The 21,280-nt window shown below is 49.0% G+C and overlaps 1 protein-coding gene across 9 annotated transcripts in view; it reads left to right on the plus strand.

Annotated features, from left to right (window-relative positions):
* The window catches only part of Mical2 (microtubule associated monooxygenase, calponin and LIM domain containing 2), a 191,101-nt gene that overhangs the window by 112,165 nt on the left and 57,656 nt on the right, over nt 1–21,280 (plus strand). For 3 of the 9 annotated variants that reach the window (XM_076550361.1, XM_076550364.1, XM_076550366.1), the window contains exons 18-20: nt 11,218–11,404; nt 13,788–13,876; nt 15,635–15,737. In XM_076550361.1, coding sequence (XP_076406476.1) covers nt 11,218–11,404; nt 13,788–13,876; nt 15,635–15,737 — 379 coding nt within the window. Of the gene's footprint in view, nt 1–111; nt 331–539; nt 642–2,094; nt 2,221–9,847; nt 9,956–11,217; nt 11,405–13,787; nt 13,877–15,634; nt 19,484–21,280 lie in introns of those variants that run through there. The other 6 variants (XM_006978600.4, XM_076550385.1, XM_076550370.1 and 3 more) reach the window with 5 other exon arrangements.

Genomic DNA, 21,280 nt, shown 5'->3' on the forward strand with positions numbered 1-21,280 from the left:
CCTAGTCTGTGACCTTTCTCACGTGGCACCTGCTGCTGTGCCCTCTATCTCCAGTCCTCGTGGGGGTGGGGCCTGTAAAGGGAGAGCAGCTGACTTCTCCCTCTCTCCCAGTTCTCCTCCGTGGTGGCGACAGGACAGGTACTCAGAGAACTCAATCAAGTACCTGCTAGTGGCGAGTGCCCAAGCAGACCCTGGAGAGCCAGGGCCAAGTCAGACCTGCAACTGGGCGGGGCTGAAAATCTCGCCACGCTGCCTCCCACCTGCCACGGGGCCCTGGCCCTGTCCGGGGTGCTGCGGCGACTGCAGGAAGTAGAAGAAAAGGTCCTTCAGGTGACCGCCCTCCTGCCTACCGTGTCCATGTCCTGTCCTCCCTGCTCCTCATCCGCCCAGAGCAGGTCCCTTTTCCTCTGGTTCCCTCCCTATCTCCTGTCTGCTGTGTGTGTGTGAGGAGACAAACCCGGCTGACTCCTTCCCCTCTCTCTTGAGGTGACCCTCACGGCCACTGTCACCCTCTTTCTCCTCTCTCACCTTGACTGCAGAAGAGGGCCCAGAACTTGGCTAACAGGGAATTTCACAAAAAGAACATTAAAGAGAAGGCAGCTCACCTGGCCTCCATGTTTGGACACGGGGATTTACCACAGGTAAACCAGGGCCTTTCGGAGTCTCCAGGAACCAGGGCTGCATGTCTAGTCAGGTAGCCATGAACCAGCCCCGGAAGCCCAGTTCTCTCGCCTTCCTTTTCTATAGTACAAGAAGCAATTCACTTTTTACGCCATTGGTAAATTTGGGCTTGCGTCTAAGAGACCCAGATGCATAGTTTTGAGAGAGTAGACACATGATGACAGGGGAAACGGAGGCGGGAAAGTAAGCTCAAGTGGAAAGGACCCCCCACTCAGCAAAAACAGGGGCTTGAAGACCCTAGCTGGGCTGAGTGTGGTGGCTCAAGCCTTTAATTCCAGCATAGCAGAGGCAGAGGTAGGCGGATCCTGTGAGCTTGAGGCCAGTCTGGTCTATATAGTGAGTTCCAGGGCAGCCAGGGCTACACGCTGAAACCCTGAGTTCATACAAAGTAACATTAAATTAAATGAAACAACCCAATCAAGGGTGACTTTGAGATGTGATGCTGCCATCCACAAATGTGACTGGTCACATTTACAGTTATCCTGGGGTGCATGTGGACTGTAGACCGTAGCTTGGATACATGTATGCTTAGTTTCTAAATAGACTTGGAGCTTCCTGGGAAGGAAACAAAGGACTGATGGTCCACCGCAAGGCTCTGGGTGCCTTAAAGGTGAAAGCAAGCCAATTGCTTGTGCTGTTACAGCCCATTGCCCTCACCACCACCCCCGGGCAAGGAGATATGCCTCGACTTCAGCTCTGTCTCTCAAAGCAGCCATGCTAAGCTAATGCACGAAACGTTGCCTTATCATGGGAAGTAGAGCTTCCTCCAGACCACCTACATACTCAGAAACTGGTAGAAAAAGGAGAGTTGGTCTTCGCGGAGCAGGAACTGAGAGTAATAATGAAGTAATAGTGAAGGCCATGAGGTGGGGGTGGGGGTACACTTGTGAAATCCTCCTCCTTCAGCAAGCTGTCTCTAGAACACATTTCAGCCACCTTCGCTCAGCCTCCTCCTGTGTCTCCAGCTGTCAGTGGAGTCATGCACAGAGGAGGGGTATTCTGCATTGAGTTCATTGCCAGAGTTTTAGCAGCCTCCAGGAGGCTAGCGCAAGTGTGTGCCGACAGCTGTGGAAACCCCAGCTGTGGCGGGCTGCCCCCATTGGCTCAGAGCTCTCCCCTCTGAGACTGCAGCTGCTCCCTCACACCAAACTCTTCTATAAGGGTGTCCTATGAGCACTGCAGTCTGAGGCAGCCCCAGGCAGGAGCAGAATGGGTATTTCAGGGAGCTGGAACTGTAGCAGAATGCAGCGCAGCCAGGAGCCACGTAATCCCACTTGGCTCCAAAGACACACGTCTGTGTCATCCTGAGAGACGGGCCTCAGTGTCTGTTCCTCCGTGGGTATAATAAAGGCATGATCGCCACACCTGTCACAGCTGTAATCCTGCTTTCTTTCCTGTCTCTGTTCCATGCAGGATAAACTCCTGTCTAAACGTCTGCCTCACACTCATCCTCCATCTCCTCCCTCTTGCCTTCCGTCTCCTGATCCAGCTGCTCCTTCCTCTCCACCAGCTGCCGACTCTGTTTCTCCTGCCAGAAAGGTAGTCGTTCCTGAATCATTGCCTCCTCCACCCGCTGCATGTTCTGGGATGTTCTCAGGCTCCATTTGGCCGGCACAGCCAAACATCTGGAGCCAGGCTTGGCTGGGATGAAAGTCTGTTAGATATTGTACAACAGTCCTAGATCTGGTTTGGGGTTTGTGTTAGTGCATGCATCTAGCAGAACAGCTCAAGCCTGCGCTGCCAGCATCACTCACACAGAAAGCATTCATCAGGGACCCGGATGCTGAGCCCTGCCCAGATACTGAGAAAATAAAAGGGAAGCATTGGACCCCTTATTGCAATGTGGATGGAAACACCACCCCATCATAAGAGTAGTCACACATTTAATATGTGGAGTTGCTGAAATTTGGCGTGCCTGACCTAAGCAAATGGCAATTTCACACAGTACACTTAATACAGTACTATTCTGAATTTTGTGAGATGTATAATGGGCAAGATTGTAAGAACAGAAAGAAGCCTGGAGATGGTTCAGAGGCAGTGATAGGAGACCTGTGTGGAAGATTCCACAGGAACAGTTTTCTAGACAGAGAGCTAGGGCGCGGTAGGAAGTGATCAACGTGTGTAAAGGTAGGCAGACGGGACTAACATGAAACGAGAGGACAGAGTGACTGGTGTCACGTGGCTTTGGGATGACTGACGGTGTGTGAGGATATACAGAGAGTGAGAAAGCACACAGCGTGGTTGGCATGTTAAGGAGCTTCATCCTCACTGGGCTACCCTGTGTTCTTGAAGGATGATTTAGGTGGCAGTGCAGAAGTCAGCTTGGAGGAAGAGAGGCAAGAAATGAGCTGTGACGCAGTGGATAGTGAAGGGTTCCGTGGACGAGAACTAGTTTGCATCTGCGGCACATTTTTAACCTCCAGGATGAGTGAGTCCCCAGCCAAACTGTGCTCTGCGGAACAATCTGTTGGCCAGGCTCCTGCAGAGGTCAGTGAGGAGGGCTGAGTGTCCCGTCTGAAGGACTCCTGTTTTGCTTCTCTGTTATTGAGCTGGTGCACACCCAGCTTCATGCTGTTGTCTTAGCAAAAAGTTCCAAGTTGCCCCCTGTTTTGTAACTGGGAGTTCTATTCCCATTATACATAATACATACATAATATATGATAATCACTATGGAAGATTTGAAGCATTAGTAGAATCCTGGGGTGCTGATATCAAGGGGCACTATAAAGTGGGATGAGCAAGAAAAGGGCCATCCTGTGACTGTGAGAACTGAACAGGGGCAGAGTCAATAAGAAGACAAAGGTTCAAGAAGAATCTTGGGGTCCATAGCTCTCAATCTGAGGTTCAGTGGTCTCTCTGAACCAGATAGATGGAGGAGCCCTGGCAGAGGCACCAGCCCATAAGTAGTGTCATACCTGGGGATAGGCTGAAGGGGGTTGGCTTGGAGATGGCCCTGCCTCTGTAGCTTTGTTCCTTGTTGCTGTGGGCTTGATACTGTGTGGGCAGAGCCTTTCTGTCCCCCAGGCCAACCTCGATCATGAGATGGTTGTATAATTGGGACATTTTAACAGCTTCCAGCTTGTTAGTTATGGGCCAATGTGTCTTTCAAATGTGGCTGGGATAATCTGGAAGCTCTTAGAAGCCACCGTGGCATGGTGGGTAAGTCTGTGAATCTCTCTATGCTTCAGTTTTCCCTCAGTGCCCACACTCAAAGACCCCTGCCATTCTCACTATGGGTTCATGGCAGGCAGTTGGGGATGGAGTTGTGAGAGTTTGGGTGCAAGCCTCTTGGATAGTCTTCCCAGCCTTGCACCTACCCAACCTTTCCCTCCCTCCCAACTCCTCGTCCTTAAGTCAGCACCAGGCTTTGCATGTGCAAAGTCCACCATCATCCTTACCTCCCCAAGGGTGGACCTGGGCTGCCCCTTACAGCTGATGCAGACTTGTTGATAGATAGTTTCATTCCGTCCTGATGGAGCTCAGGTCATCCCTTCCAAGAAGAAAACCTGGAGCTGGATGCTTCTTCCCATCAGATGAAGAAGTCCTCTGATTGCCCAGTATGAGGCTGCTACAATTCACAGAAGCGCAAGGAAGAAAAACATCTGGCAGTTAGCCTTAGCTTCCTATCAGGTAGCATGCTCTGATCCTGCCTTGGGGTCTTGGACCCCAACTCTGAGAGTCCAGGATTGGTCACTTTGTGAGGGGAGTAGATTTGGCCAAACTTACTCTGAGGGTCACATATTACTGACAAGGATGCAAACATGAGTCACCAACCCCAAGAGATGTGGCCAGGGCTCTGCTTTCTGTCTGTGTCTACCTTCTCAAATGATGCTTTGAAGTTCAGATGGGTCCTATGGGATTTTGTCTGAATAATCAGTCTTGAGGCCCTCTTTTGTACCGCCCAGCATCAAAACCTTGGACTATGGGTTCCATGTCCAATCTTATGACTAGCTCCATTTTCTTATTTGTCTCATCAAATCCCTGTCACCCATTCTTTTTTTTTTTTTTCTTTGAAAAGGGGAAGCCATGTCAATTTGGTCCACAGTTTGGCTGCTGACATTTGCCAAGGTTGTTGAGCTCTTACAAGAACAAGATGGCGGTGAATGATTGCACAGCTGGACCAAGGATTGCTTTGCTCTGGCTTATCCAGCTGACAGAGCCTGCAGAGCAAGGAGTCCCGCAAGAGGAGCTGCCTCTACCCCTTGGGGTGTTTTTGTTAAGACCAGACTTGCAGGATTTACTCTGGGATTTATGTATTAGAAGAAGATACCATCAGTGGGCATGTTTTGGCTGGGCAACCCGTCTTGTATTATCCCTTGCTAGGATAGATCTCAAGGTGCCCTCCATCCTTAGCATCTTCCTTCTGTCCCAGGATAGGGCTAGGCAGCATGGGAAGGTCTCCAGTGCACATCCCAGTCTAGGGGTATTTGAATACACCAGTGCTGGTGTGTATTAGAGGAGTGGGATGTTGTTAAGTAGAAGAATCTGAGCGTAGAACCAGACTTGAATTTGAAGCACCACTCACTCACTGTGTGTCTTTGGACAATGCAGTGGGCCTCTCTGAGCCTTAGTTTCTTAGCCTATAAGCTGGAAATGTATCAGCTACTCCTTGGGGTGATTAGAACATTGCAGTGATCCAACATATGCAAAATGCCTGAAATACTGAGTAAATGTTCCTTTTCCCAATAGAAGAAACATCTAGAAGAAAGCTCATTTACCTAAAACACATATCTCTAAAATAGCAATCCTTTTAAGGAAATGCTTTAAAGGGTCTCCATTTTCTACCATAGTCACTTAAGAACAAACATCATCCTGGCTAATTTAGAATCCAAAGGGATTTCAGACCCAGCAGGTTAAATGCATATGATCAACTTTGCATGCCTGTCACCATAGGTAAAGTTGGGCAGATTAAGACTCTCCCATGGGAGCTCATAGCCCTCAAGGCTTGCCTCATCTCAGCTTGAGCATGTCATTTCCAATATCCTTAAAGAACACAGTGTTGGTCCCTTGTTCTCCCCTTGCCTTGGGCAGAGATGAGGAACCAGATCCAAAGGCCTGTTCTCTGTGGTTTTCTTATCTAGGGGCTCCTCAGTGGGAGATGTCCTTGACCCCCAAGACCCAAAAGACCATTCTGGCTCTCCTGACTGAATCTTCCCCTTCCCACAAACCCTTAGCTCCAAATCCCTGGAAGCTTGATTCTTGCTCCCTGACTGTCTTGTGTGGGCTGACTTGATGTTCAGAACATGCTAGCTGGTCACAGATGACTCAACTCTGCAGAATAGCACTGCCTGGATACTTGCTGTGTGAACTGAGTTCTGGACCCAAGGTGGAGAAGTCCTACTGTTTTGAGTCAAGGGGCCCAGCAACCTGCATCCTCCTCCATTGAGAGCATCATATCTGCTCTGCCAGCGGTAGAGGGATGACTAACCGTCAGGACCACTGACATCAGGGATGCAGACTTGGGGAGTAGCTGAACCAGGCCAGTCCAGTGTGAGAAAGACTCCCACATCTAGAGACCTGAGCTGGAGGGGGTCACAAGCTGTCTCTTGGTAGAAGGCTAGCCACCCCTGCAGCCTTTGGCATTGATGCTTGTGACAATATCTGTGTTACTATGCTTGAATCAAGAGTGTCTCAGGGAAGACAAAGCCACACCACTGTTTGTACAGAAAAGAGAGAGTCTAAAAACCAGAACTTAAAACGATATGCATGATAGTACCCTAGTCTCAAAGGCTACTTGCTGAGGACCTCTGGGTGCCCAGCACTATGTTAGGCTACACCCAAGGTCTTTTGTTTTTATTATATTAGTTGTCTGTGTATGTCTACATGAACATATGCTGTGTGGGGTACCTGAAGAAAGAGGCATGGACCTCCTGGAGCTGAAGTCACAGATGGTTGTGAGTCACCTGACGTGGGTGCTGGGAACTGAATTCGGGTCTTCTGAAAGACTAAGATGCACGTAACCTCTAAGTCACCTCTCCAGCCCCTACCCAGGGTCTTCTAGGGTGCTTCCACAACCCTGCAAACTCGGCAGGAGAGAAACCAAGGTTCACAGCAGAGAAATAATATATGTGAGGTTAGTCAAATGTCATGTGAGATGATGGCCTCCCCCAAATAACCAACCATTCTATAACTCATTCTAAGGAAGTCACTGAAAAATAGTTTGAATTCAAAAGGAACAGCAAATAGTGAAAAAACATCCAAATATAATTCTTGAAAATTATAAGACTATAAGTTATGTAAGAACTGTAAAACCAGTCCCAGGGGATTCTAAAATTGCTAATTCTTAATTTTTTTATTTTTATTTTTATTTTTTTTATTTATTTATTTTTTTTTTGGTTAACTCATCAGATTTGTCCAGTTTCACGTTTAAATAGATTCTTCCCCGGCAGATCGCCAGTGTTCCCCTCATCCAGCCCCACCCCCACAAACACATGTGGCTTGCCATTCAACGTATGTGAATCTTCTTGCTGAGAATGTGTAGCTCGTATGCTGTAGTCACGGCAGGATGAACTTTCTCCAGGTCTCTTTGTGAGCTATGCCTTTCATCGTTTCTCAGAAGACAGGCCACCTGGTAACTCTCCAGCTGGTGCAAACATGGTCCCCAGGCAGAGACTGGGTTATAGCCTCCCTTTCACAGAGCCAAGAGAGACGTCCTCCTGTCAAGAAATAGAATGAGCTGGATAGATGGCTCAGTTAAGAGCACTTATTGTTCTTGCAGAGGGCCTGGGTTCAGTTCTCAACACCCTCACATCTGTAACTCCAATTCCAGGGGATCTGATGCCCTCTTCTGGCCCCTGAGGGTACCAGACATGTACATGGTACATGTACATCCATGCAGGCAAACCCTCACACACATATAATACAATAAATAAATCTAAAATTATCTTTTAGAAGGAAGATGACTCCCAGTCCTCAGAGGGATGCTCACTTTCACCCTGGTCTTGAGTAGCCTCAAGAGCCCTCTCATCCCTTGGGGCAAGTTTCCATCCTTATGAATCTCTGTAAATCCCATTTATGGCTCAGTGATCTGGGATGGTTCCCAGCAGGTGGGAAGAGCACCTAAGAGACCCATTGCTGACTTAGTTGGCTCATAATGAAAAACTGGGTATGGTCTTCATCTTGGACATTACTGTCTCCCAACTCCCCACTCAGCTGCCAGGTGACTTGCACAGCTGATTAGAACAGCTGAACAGGCTGTAACTATCCCAGTGTGTTTTAGGGGACACCCCAGCACCCTCACAGCCCTCTGCAAGCTTCAGTGATTTCTTCCTAAGACAGGATTGCTCAGAAGTTCGGTGACATAAAGTGCTTATTAGCTAAGTAGTTAATAAGGTCTCATTAGACACTGGGGTGTCTCGTCTCAGAAAGTACAGGCTGCATCTCGGCTCCATCAGGAGGCAGGTACTGCCCGGGGGGGTTGTGGCACCCCTCAGCTCCTTTCTGGGAGAGTGATATGGAGCCAGTTCACATCATAGGAGGCTGGGAAGGCAGTGCCTGGGGGAAGCTAGTCTCCTTCCCCTCTTTATTTTCAAGCAAGCCTTGTGTTCTACAGCCTCAATATGAGGGGCAGAGTTGGGGCCCCACCAGGGGATGGAACACCAGACAAGCAATGGCTCACTGTCCTGAACCAATACACCTGAACCTTCCCAGAAGGAGGAGCCAGGTTCCTAAAAGTAGGAAGAGGTTGTGTCAAAGCAGAATTCTAATCTTTCCCAGCTACACCAGGCAGGGGCAGAGCTAGGGTGCCTGGCCTGGCAGCTGCTGCTCACAAGTCAAGACACAGAGGCTTTGCACAGGCTGAGGCCGCCCCAACGTACACTAGAGAGATCAGGACCCCTTACCCCAGCAGCCTTGAGAACCCGCCTCATATGGAGTGACTACCAAACACTGCTCAATGGGACAGCTTCTAGACTAGCCAAAGGTGTGAGGGTCTCTGTGGCCTTCTCTGCTGCCTGCTCAGCTTCCTTTCTCTTCACCCCCATGATATCTGCTTTGTCTGGGATCTGAAGAGTCAGCCTGGGATGCTGGAGTAGCTCTGCTCCAGGAGCTGGGGCCCATGCTTGGTTGCAGTTCCCTAGATCTGCTTTGTTCTCAAGCCTGGCTCTTAACCACATTGGACGTGGCTCCCAGGAGCAGTCTTGGATTTGGCTGGAAGGCATTGTTTTATCACATAAGACTCGGTGTTACTTGAGGCAACTTGTACCAGAGTCCTGGCAGTCTAAATGGCTTGCTAGTTCTGTCAGGCCATGCCTCTCAAAGGTTGAATTTGGAAGGCAGCAAGGCCTTGGAGCCTCCTTTAAGAGTCTGGGGATCACAAACAGTCCTTCTGGCCTCTTGGGCTGTGCATTATTCACCTCCTGTCAGAGCAGACAAAGCCTTCCCAGTGTGATCTGTCAGAGCTGCTGGGGAGGAAGGGGCTTGGAGGAGCTTGGCTGGACCTGGATGTGTGATTATTCCATCCCCTATTTGAGCTGTTCAGTGATGCTGCTCTGTAGCCATCCCTCCAGGGCTGTCTTCTGGCTGCTGTGCTGAGCAGGTCATGGGGCAGGACTAAGACCTAGCTTCTCTCTAGATGGGTTCCAAGGCATGCAACAAGCTCCTAGACTTCGTTCACTCATTTAGGAAAATGCAGATCTTTGTATCTTAGAAAACAAACCGCAGACACGTTAAGTACAAACTTCCTTCCCCACCGCCTGGCTGTAATTCCACTGTCTGTGATTTTGTTGTTGGTTTGGGGGTTTGTTTATTTGTTTGTTTGTTTGTTTTTCTGAGTTGGGGGCAGGATCTCATTCTATAGTTCAGGCTGATCTAGATCTCACTATGTCACTCAAGCTGGACTCAAATCCACAACAATCCTCGTGCTTCAGATTGCTGAGTTTTGGAATTCTAGGCATGTGTCACTGGCTCTGGCTCTGTGATTGAACAATGCTACGTAGCTCACAGGAGTAGAAATGTGCACTTTTTCCTCTTGCTACCACCAGTTTGGGGGCTCTTGCCTTCGGTCCATTTCTGTAACTCTGGGGCCCACTCCTGGTGGTCTAATTTACCTCTGGAAACTCTGGGGTTCTGCTTTCCTGTGGGCTGGAACCCTCTTGCTTGCCCTGTGCTCCTGCTGGGTGCTAACTGCTTTTCCTTTGTCTGTTTCCTTACCTCTGCTCTCGGCTAGCTCACAGTAGGGAAAGTGTCCAGCGGAATAGGGGCTGCAGCTGAAGTTCTGGTCAATCTGTACTTGAATGATCACAGACCTAAGACACAGGCCACCTCTCCAGACCTGGTAAGGAAATGCACTGTCAGCCTCCACCTGAAGATATTTGTCCAGCCTCACCAGACAAGAGAATGGGAGGATCCAAAGGAACCCCTTTCTCCGGGAACAAGGGGTGCTGAAAGTAGACCGGATCCAGCAGAGGCTGAGGGAAGCTACATTTCCTCAAAGACTGACTTCACTTGGGTCCTTGTGGTTCATTTTCCAGCAAAGACATGCTCCTTGCTATCTGTGGCTTTCAGGATCTATTCGGTATCAGGCCTGCAGGGCTGTTGGACAAGTCCCCCACCTTCAGCATTTAGTGTCCAGCCTAAGTAGACCTGGGAACTGAGACATGCGTGGCAGGGCGAGCACACCTCCCCTCTGGCTCTCTCCCTCCTCGCTCTAAGTGGCATGTTGCCATCAGCAACACTGCCCCGATTGTTGATCTGCTCTCCTTTGGGCTCACTGATCTGGAATTGCCCAGCACCAGCCTGCTCCAGCCCTTCCCTTCCCCATTGCAAGTGTGGAGGGAACTGTAAGGCCCAAGCTTCCTTTTTCGGCACTCTCTTGAAGAGATCGGAGGTCACACCCAGTCCTCACTTGATCCCTATACTGCAGGGGGCAACGGCATATATCACGCCCTCTCTTGGTTTCTTTTCCTGTTGCTGTGTTGGACTACTCTGACAAACATAACCTCAGGGGAGAGAGTTTATTTAGCTCACAGTTCAAGGCACAGTCCTTCCTGGCAGGAAGTCAAGCAGGAACTTGAAGCAGGTGGACACATTGCATCCACAGTCAGGAAGCAGAGAGGGGTAATTGGAGGCTTACTGCTGCTGTCTATGCAGTCCAAACTCCTAGCTGGAGAATGGCACCACTCACAGTGCATGGACCTTCCCACCTCCATTAACTAATCAAGGTAATCCACCACAGGTATACCCAGAGCCTCATCTCCCAGGTGAGACTAGAGTCCGTCAAGTTGACAAGTAGCGTTGATCATCACACATCGTCACCCAGTGACAAGATACCTCTAGGAAGGACCACAGGAAACCAACACTAGGTAGACATATTCAAGCTAGATGCCCACTCATTTAGATCAGCCTGGAGGAGAGCCCCTGCAAGGGTGAAGGCTGTGTGGGGAGTCTGTCTTCCTGCCCCATGCTATGTCTGCAGTGACATAAGCAGCAGCCAGGAGCCCTGAAGATGCTGGGGTTTGATTAAGAACTTCAACATCCATAGGCCTGGCCTTTAAAGATGTATTCACCTAGCACATTGCTCTTTTCTCCTGGCCCTAGGAATCCGTGAAAAGGACATTTCCCCTGAGCCTGGGCGGCAGTGACACCTGCTACTTTTGTAAGAAGCGTGTGTACGTGATGGAGCGGCTGAGTGCTGAGGGTCACTTTTTCCACCGCGAGTGCTTCCGCTGCAGCGTCTGCACCACCACCCTGCGCCTGGCCGCCTATGCCTTTGACTGCGATGAAGGTAACCCTGGTGGGCAAGAGAACACTGGCCTCTGGCCTCTGTCTCAGATGTGACCTTGCTCTGGGATTCCAACCCTCTGGAGGCTGGAGGGCCCCCAACACTTACCACCAAGGGAGTACGATATCATCAGGAATGCCACTTAGGGAAACTGAAAGATCCTGCTGTAGAGAGCAGAAGCCGTTGGCACCAACAGTGCACAGAACACAATGACACCTGCTGTCTGCTCAGGGCCCTCACTTGTCTCACTCAGCCCACCGCTTCCCATGGTACCCCTGAGGCCAAGATAACCAAACCCGATGAACTGTGGGACATGCCCAGAACTGTTCCAGTTATACCTGGCCTGTAGGAAGAGCTTAATGAGTGATGGCGTACTAATACAGTACGTGGGGCTGGGGAGACTGCTCAGGAAGTTAAGTCCTGTCTGGCAACCATGAGGACTTGAGTCCTGAACCCGTGTTTTGTTTTGTTTTGTTTAAATGGGACTAGATGTCCTGGTGCATATCTATAGTTCTGGCACTGGAAAGGCAAAGTCAGGTTGGTCTCTGGAGTTTGAGGCCAGCCTGAGATACATAGTGAGATTCTGTCTCAAAATAAATAAATAGAAAAGAAGGAAAAGGAGAAGCAGTGTGTGCTGATGCATGTTCTTAACCCTAGCCCTGGAGAGACCACACAGGTGGATCCTTAGGGCTCTCTGGCTGGCCAGCCTAGGCTACTTGGTATGTTCTAGGCCAGTGAGCGACCCTGTCTCAAAACAAAAGCAGAAAGCCAAGGTAAAGTTTCCTGAAGAACTATAGCTGAGCTTGTGCTCTGACCCCCATACACAACTACTCCCCATACACATACCTGTATAAACACACACAAAGTATGAATCATAAAACTGGCCTCAATATTAGGGCCTCTGTGGGTAAGTGGCTGACCAGAGCTCATCAGCCAAGAATTACATTCACTATATGAAGAGATCACTTTCCATTGGTCAGCCTTTGATATTACACTGTCATACTGAATGTGGGACAGAATGACACGGTGCTTATGACTATGTGCCTTCAAGCTGTCCTACCTGGGGTGAACCCAGGCAGTAGCACCTACTTACCAAATAACCTTGGGGCTGCTACTTAAATTCTTGGTTCCTCAGTTTCCTCATCTGCAAAATGAAATGATAGGACCTGTGTGGATGCTGCACACCAATGATCCCAGCACTCTAGAGGCAGAGTCAGGGAGATCCTGAGTTCCAGACCAGCCTGGGCTACGTATAGTGCAGCAAGAATCTTAAAAGTTCTTATTAATAAAAACAAACCCAAGAACCAGGTATTGGGGTGAATGCTGGAAGATCAGAGTAATAGAACACAAACCACAGCTGACCTCACCTCGGCAACTTCTCAGATGATCCTGTTTCCTCAGACTGGATGGCTCTCAGCTGAACTCTGCTGCTCAAAAGCCTAAAAGCTTAACCAGCCTAGTTCCTGGTTTTCACGCCTTATATACCTTTCTGCTTTCTGCCATTACTTCCTGGGATTAAAGGCTCACTTCCTGGGATTAAAGGCATGAGTCACTATGCCTGGCTGTTTCCAGTGTGGCTTTAAACTCTCAGAGATCTGGATGGATCTCTGCCTTAGGAATGCTAGGATTAAAGGCATGTGTGCCACCATTTTCTGGCCTCTGTATCTAGTGGCTGTTCTGTTCTCTGACCCCAGATAAGTTTATTAGGGTACACAATATTTTGGGGAACACAATATCACCACAGTATAGAGACTCTGCCTCGGAAGAATAAAACAAAGAAATAATAGGTCTTAGTTCATGAGGATGTGGGGGTTGATGAGCTAAGTTCTATGAAGTATTTATTAGGTTTTCCCATCATCATCATCATCATCATCATCATCTTCATCATCATCACTATTATCACCATCACTATTGTTACCATAGAAGCAGACAGCAATGCTGTCCTAGAGGGTACCCAGTGGTCCCGGGCAGTGGTTGTTTTACCCAGCACGTACCCTGCCAAGTCTTTTCTCTCATCACTGGCCAACTGTACTGACCCTCAAGATTCCAGAAAAGACTGAGGAGCTGGTACACGGAGCTACCTATTTTTCTCCCTGACAACTGGCCGTGTGAAGAAATCTAACTTCTGTTTGGGTTGGGAGTCACCTGAGGGTTTTTAGCTCCACTCAGGGAGTCTCCCATTACCAGCACCTTCTCTGAGGCAGGCAGCAGAGTGTAGCTGCCTTTTCTTGGTGCCACATTAGGGCAGGTGTATAAGCCCCTGCTCATGTCTGAGCTGGGCTTATTTCCATGGTTGCTGTGTTCTGCTTGGACAGGGATGAGCATTTGTTCCCATGGTTCTGTCTGCAGAGAAAAACTATATGTGTGCGTGTATCTCTTCTCACAGGCAAATTTTACTGCAAGCCCCATTTCATCCATTGTAAAACCAACAGCAAACAGCGGAAGAGACGGGCAGAGCTGAAGCAGCAAAGAGAGGTATGTTGGTCTCAACATGCTGGGAGAGCAGGGGCGGTCCCTCCCCCTTGAGGAGGTCCCTAGAGGCATCCTCAAAGTGAGACAGACTTCTCTAGCCCTGAAGGGGCAGAGACTGCTCCCAAATAAATAAGAGTCCCTTCTAGAGTGTTCTTTTGTCTTGGTCTGTTCAGCAGCCTCTGGGGCTGGCCCTGCTTCAGACACCAGCTCCCTGATACGTGGCTAGCTTCTTCTGAGACATCACGAAATGTTTGCACATGTGTCAAGACTAGGCTGTATGCTGAACTGTGCAAAAGCCATGTGGTCCCTCTGTGCCCAGGAGCCACGGGGCACTGCTTGCAGGAGGAAGGCCAGGTCCCTTCCTAGGCTTTTAAAGCAGCCACTGAATGTATCCCTGATTTGTGGTAGCGCCCCCCTCTGGCAGCTCTCGGGAAAGAGCTCCTCTCCAGTTTGATGAATCACCTAGCACCAATTGAAACCGGCAACTTGAACTTTCCTAAAGGTACAGTCATAGGCTCACTGTAAGAAAATGAGAGAGTAAACAGAAGTAGAGCACTAAAATCACCCATGACCACTCACCTTGGGAAAGCTCCGGTTGACATTATGGCAATCGTTTGAGACTACTGACACTTGGAAGAGTTGACATTGTGTTCCATCACCTCTCCTTCCAGATGTGTCCCTGTGTGAGTAGGTCACACCTCTATGGCTTTCTCAGCTTTATCTCCACTGACAGTATATCAAGAACAGTTTTCTGTGATACTGAAAATTCTTTTTAAAAATTTTCCTCATTTTATTCTATGTGCATGGGTGGTTTTTGTTTGTTTGTTTTGTTTTTTTTTTTTTTTTTTTTTTTCTATATATATGTCTGTGTACCACATTTGTGCCCTGTACCCATGGAGGCCCAGGGACTGGAGTCACAGATGGTTGTGAACCACCATGTGGGTGTTGGGAATCAAACCCAGGTCTTCTAGAAGAGCAGCCAATGCTTTTAAACCATGGAGCCATTTCTCCAGCCCCTATATAATCTCAGCACTTGGGAGGTTGAAGCAGGAAGGTTTGAATTTGAGGCCAGTCCAGTCTACGTATGAAGTTCAAGGCCTGTCTGAGCAACTTAGCCACACTCTAACTCAACAAAAGTGGGGAGGGATAGGAGAAGAGGGGAGGCCGGGCAGAGCTGACAGTTAAAAGTAAAACGGTTTTTGTTTTTGTTTTTGTTTTTAAATGGGATAGGATCTCATTGTGTAAATTTGACTGGCCTGGAACTCAATAGCTAGCCCAGGCTGGCCTCAAAGTCACAGAGATCTACCTGCCTCTGCCTCCTGAATGCTGTGATTAAAAGTGTGCACCGCCACACCTTGCTTAGGAGTATAATTTCTAATGCTATTAAAAGATTGTATTTTATGCATGGTCAGTAATCTGCTCCAGTAGTTCCTTCCATCCTGTTGGGCTTTTACACCATTTAATACTTTTATCTTGCAAAGATTTTTTACAATGAATATATTTGCATACAAATCTTAATCCCTATTTCTAATTATTCCTGTGCTATATAACAATACAAGTAGGTATGCAAGGTCGAAGGGCATGCATATTTTGAAGGCTAGTGAATGGTATGGTAAATTTGCCCCTTTAAACAAGTTGTGTCCACATTCCACACCAGTATGGGAGCTGCTCCAGTTCGAGTTGTCCTGGCTCAGTCTGCTCTATTGGAGGCAGCCTCTGAGACTCTTGGACTAAGTGCTCTTGCTTTGCTGTCTTTCTCAGGAGGAAGGCACTTGGCAGGAACGGGAAGCACCTCGGAGAGACACCCCCACGGAAAGCTCTTGCGCAGTGGCGGCCATCAGCACGCCAGAAGGCAGCCCCCCAGGTATCTCCACCTCCTTCTTTAGGAAGGCACTGAGCTGGCCTTTCAGGCTGACAAGAGGCCTGCTCGACCTGCCCCGGAGCCTGCTTAGGTGGATGCAGGGACTCCTGAATGCTGCTGGCCACCATGTCAGGGACAATGCTTACAACTACTGCTTCACGTTTGAGCTCCTGTGCCTGGGGCTGCTGCTTCTCTGGGCCTTCTCCGAGGTCCTGGGTGCCATGTACAGGGAGTCTGAGGAATCCCTGGCGAGCATCCGCAGCTGGTTTCTCAGGTTCATCCCAGTGAAGCTGCAGTGAGGTAAATGCTGCCCCACAGTGCCCTAACATTTCCAAGTGTAGACTGCGACATTTGTAGTTTGCGCAGGCTCTGGCCAGCATCTGTAACCAATTAGCTCCAAGCCAAAGAGTCCCACGTTGGCCGCCTCCACCTGGCTTTGACAGGGTCGAGCATCTATTCATGGTGCTAGGGCCAGGGACAACATGAAGGATTTTTTTTTTTAACAGCTTTGTATTGTTTTGTCTTTTCATACCAAAGCGAGCCATATTTCTGGGTTTACATTTCAATTTTTAACTTTTCATAAGCCAAAAAGAAAGCATTATTTTTCTACAAGTATCAATACTTCTAACCGTTTTAACTTTTATCACCAGTTTTACAAGGCCCTCCAACTTGGCAATGTGTTGAGATTTATTGTTGCCAGCAGAGTTAATGAGCTGAGACTTTAGAGCCACAAAACAGAGAGAGCCATCACCAGACCAATGCCTTTCGGTTTTGCAAAAAGATGTCACCTGTTCACAGTGGGTGCTGCGTTTGTTTGTTTGTTTTCAAGAACACATATATGTACAATCAGTGAGGTTAAAAGGAAGAAGTAGAGGGGTAGAATAAACCAAAATGAACCGAAGCACACAGCAGTGTGTCAGTGCTCTGTCCCTGGGGTTGGGGAGAGGTATTTTACCCCTATCTTTTGAAGTCAAGAAGCCTGAAGGCTTTCCCTCATGCCCACCAATCACAGCCAATGGTATATAGCACCACAGGGCTACTGCACTGCGAGCATCCATCCCCACCCCCACTCCACTAATGGGTACTGCAGTGAAGCCCGTTGGCACTTAGACCTGAATAGCTCTGTCAGGCTGAGGTAATGCTGAGGACAAACTATTTCAGATGGTGTCTGTTTCACCCCTATCTACTCCCCAACCCAGGCTGCAGACAGAGCCAAAGCCGCTCAGGTCCATCATGGTCAGGCTGTCTCTCCCTGGTGTCCTTTGAACCTGAGGATACTTGCTGGCCCCGATCAGTGAGCCTTGCTGGTGGTCTCCTGGCTGCTCAGTCACATGGCTGCCTTGCATATTTTACCCACACAGTCAGAGAGCCTTCTCCTAGTGCCCCAGAAAAAGAAAAGTGTCTGGTCTTGGGGTGGCTTCAAGCCCGTAAGTGTTTTCTACTCTGGATGTCTGGAAAAGCCTGCAGATATCCTCACCCAACTCTGATGCTCAGCTTGTGCAGCATGATGAGCAACTGGAGGGCTGCTGAGGGCCTTCTAGGTACTCAGGGGATCTGCCGTCACTGGGTACCGTACAGCTATGGAGAGCTGTGACCACTAGAGCACCCTCCAAGATAAAGGTCTGCTTAAAGACAGGCCGGCTTGAAAGCTTTGACATAAGTTTCTGTAAGGGGAAAGAGGGGCGCATTTCTAGAGACTCTGTCCTGAAGCCATGGGAAAGACAGGGCATGGCTGGGTTCAAGTCTGTGGGGACCAGCACCCCTGACCTTGTTGGATCTGTTGCCAGTGTGATGACGTACATTGTATTTGCCCCGCTTGTAGCTGGGGTTTTAATGGTCAAGCATGGTGGGAGAAGCCCTTGAGTCCTATTATGTTTCATTATGCCCCATGAACTCTTGAGGTCAGATTATAGTGATTTTCTCCAGCTCAGGGTGGGCTGAGATGCTCTGTGGAATGCTCTGGGAAGCCAGAGTGAACTCTCTAAAAAAAATGTCATTTATAGCCACAAGGAAGCTGGTTTGAATTACTCTGGTAGACAGGGTGTGTCTGTCACAAGGCCCAGACATCTATATGTTTTGAGACCTTGAACCTTCCTGGTGGGCAACAGCAGGGGCAGGTCCTGGGAGACACATACTCCAGAAACAAATTTGCCTCAAGGATGAGGATGAAACCCCAGAGTACCATGGAGGGGCTGGGGGTTAGCGGGGCCAAAGGTCCTGGGAACATTTGTGGACAAGAGCGGGGTTTTGTGGATGTGCAGACCCCGCGCATCCACTCTTGGAAATGAATGGCTGGCCGCCACCAGGAAGGTCTGTGTCTCCTAAGCAAGCAGGCATTTGTGGGGGACAGTGGTTGCTCTCTTGTCACCTCCAGGGCCTTTTCCTCTTGTGATGTTGTTCTGCTCCCTCGCTAAAACCTCCTTTCTGTCTTTCTCTTCCCAACCTCACACTGTGGCCGCCAGTGCGTTTCAGCCTTCCCGTCCTACACCCACTTCTTGGCTGACACTCCTGCTCTAAGGTGACTCATTTTCTTGGCAATTTTCGGAGAGAGGTACTAACCCCTAACCCGCTTTCCGCACCCCATCCTCTGCGTCGATGGTACTGGGTAGCACTAACTGTGTCTTGCACTCTAACAGACTCCCTAAGGAATGAGTGGTTAACAGCATGGGGTGGGGGTCAGCTTGAAAGCTGTGTTCTGCCTTCCCTTCTTTGGAGCCCAGCCAGCAGCCTGGGTCCACAACAAGTGCATGCCCCCCCTTGCCTCGCTGGCCTCTATGCATGCTTTCTCTGCTGCACCTTCAAAGGCTCTTGTCTTCTTGGGAGGGTCCGCCATGATTGTGAGACAATACCGTATAAGGAGGGCTCTGTGGCCTTTGAAAACATTTCTGTTTAGTGACCTTTTGAAAAGAACCTGTCTAGGAATATCTTCTTCAGCCAGTTCTAATCCAAAGATTACCAATGCCTTTGATTGGAACCATAAGTGACTCAGTGTGGCGAGGTTTTAAAAGTGGGCTTGTTCCCAGACTCTGTGACCAGTTTGACCCATGCTTTGTGCTGTGACTACAATGAGGCTAGCAAGCCCTTCCTCTGTTTCAGCAGAGTTAATCCTAGGGCCTTGCCATGCCTTTCATATGCCTCTGGGCTCTTACGTCCATACTGGTTCAGAAGCTTTAATCAGAGCAGTCACGGTCGCAGGACAAGCGCTGGCTTTCAGAAATAACCCAGGTCAGCCATTGTCAATGGTCCTGTCAATCTATCTAAAGCCCACAGTCCCTCTGCTCACCTACCTGGACCAGTGGGATGGTCATGTGCTACTACAAAAAGTGGTCGCATGGAGGGCAGAGAGCAGTGTGAGTCTAGCCCCACCCACATCCTCAGACGGTGGTCAGAGTCCGTCTGCCTGTAGCTAGAGCTACCCTGCCCTCGGCTTCTGCCCAGCCCTGCATGCTGCACTTGCCTGCTGCACTGGCGCAGAGCCCAGCCAATACAAAGCCCTCTCCTCTCCTCTCTTCTCTTCCAGCATTCCCCCTCTAAAATGTCAACCAAAGAGAGCCCCCCTTGCTCTCAGCCTCTTTAGCTAGCCTTCCCCCCCCCCCCCCGCCCATCTCATGGCAAGGCATGTCTGTGACCCTAGAGAATTCATTTACAGTGCCATATGGAACCCTGTATTTTACACACAGCAAAATGATGTCTAGGTTTATTTATGATATTTGATGCTGTAAATGAAAATAAATATGGTTCTTTATAAAGCTCATCGTTTCCTCTCTTCTTTGCCGTGGAAGCTTCTAAATCTCAAACACAGGCACCGGTTTAGGGGAGCCATCCTCTCCTAAACTGCTGGCGGGGCTTGCACTTGTTGTGGTGGTGACCCGGGACTCTCTGGGGCTGTGCCAGGGCAATCGGAAATATTACCCCAGGGTAATATTTGGAAAAATGTCACCAATACTCCGGTGCCAGGCTTTGGGGTCTCTTCCTTAAAATGTGTGGTACTTTGCTGTTCTAGATGCTGGGCAGAGGAGGAATAGGGCCAGTGTGACCTCAACGTTTAGGAACAGGCTGTGTTGACAGCCGTCTGAACCCAGTTCCCTGGCACCTGCAGGCCATGGCTCTGTAGGAGGGCTTCACCAAAAGTCCCACCTGTTTGCTTCTTACAGAGAACAAAATGAGTCTTTTCATGGTGTGCACTGGTCCGCCCAAGTGATGGGCGAAAGGTAAGGGGAAAGGGGTGGGTGTCAGTCTCTGGAGGGCAGTGAACCAGCAGGTATGACTATCAGCACCCTGTGCTATGGGGTTCTGCCCACCTGGCCACTCGGAGCACAGTGCCCAGCAGGCTCTGCCCAACTCCACTCTGTGTGTGGGAAGGACTTGGAGTCTCCCTTGACTATTCTGGACAGTGCTAGATCTCCCCAGGGAGGAATGTCTGCCATTGCCAGACTGGATATGGTTGGGCTTCTAATACTAGCTTAAGAAGCCTCCTGAGGACTATGAGGGCCCTGGCATCTCCCAGAGAGGATTTCTGGGATTCCAATCTCCAACTCAGTTGCTGGTGCTTGTATCTGCCTTCAGAGCCACCTCAGGTTGTGACCTGGGGTCCCTATCTCCTTCACTTCTATTCAAGGAAGGCTCTTAGGGACCAAAGATCAAGTGGAGGGATAGGCAAATGACCAGTTCCTTTACCTATGCAAGTTACTGCCCGAGGCATTATTCTAGGTCCAAGAGACAGTGCAGTGGGCTCCACAGCCCTTGTGCCTCCCTGACATTTAAGAAGTGCGAGCCTTAGATTGCTGTTTGGATTCTGATTTGGCTTGTCCATGCTCCTGCTCGTTCACCCGTTTACTTCATTATACTAAGCACCTACTGTGTGCTAGGGAATACAGCTAATCTTGCCAGTCTCTCTAAGTCTTGAAGGCTCATGTTAGGTCTCTAATGGAGCCTTCTAGTGAATAAGTTTAAGTATTTGGGTTAGCTTTCTCATACCTGCTTGCAAAGTGTCTTGATTTGATTTAGTTTGACTATTATTATAACCCTACATAATTTGTATTTGGTAGAATATTCTTTAATCCAAAAACATTGGAGACTTAACTTTTTGTGGTTGGGAGATCAAATCCAAGACTTTGTATAGGTAGGCAAGCACTCTACCAATCCTAACACTTAACACTTTAAAGTAGTCTAATAGAATTAAATATTAAGTAGAGGGACTGGAGAGATGGCTCAGTGATTAAGAGCACTAGCTACTCTTCCAAAAGTCCTGAGTTCAATTCCCAGCTACCACATGGTGGCTCACAACCATCTATAATGCCATCTGATGCCCTCTTCTGGCACGCAGGCGTACATGCAGAAAAGAGCACTCAAAAAAAAAAAAAAAAAAAAAAAAAACCTTAAAAAATATTAAATAAAAGTTCCAAACACAAGTCAGACAAGGTGGCTATGCCCTCAATGCCTGCACTAGGGAGGTGGAGACAGAAGGGTCAATAGTTCAAGGTCACCCTCAGCTACATAGCAAATTCAAGAAAAACTTGGCTACATGAAACCCTATCTCAAGAAAA

This window comes from Peromyscus maniculatus, chromosome 1 (genome assembly GCF_049852395.1).
Source record: "Peromyscus maniculatus bairdii isolate BWxNUB_F1_BW_parent chromosome 1, HU_Pman_BW_mat_3.1, whole genome shotgun sequence".
NCBI classification, from domain to species: domain Eukaryota; kingdom Metazoa; phylum Chordata; class Mammalia; order Rodentia; family Cricetidae; genus Peromyscus; species Peromyscus maniculatus.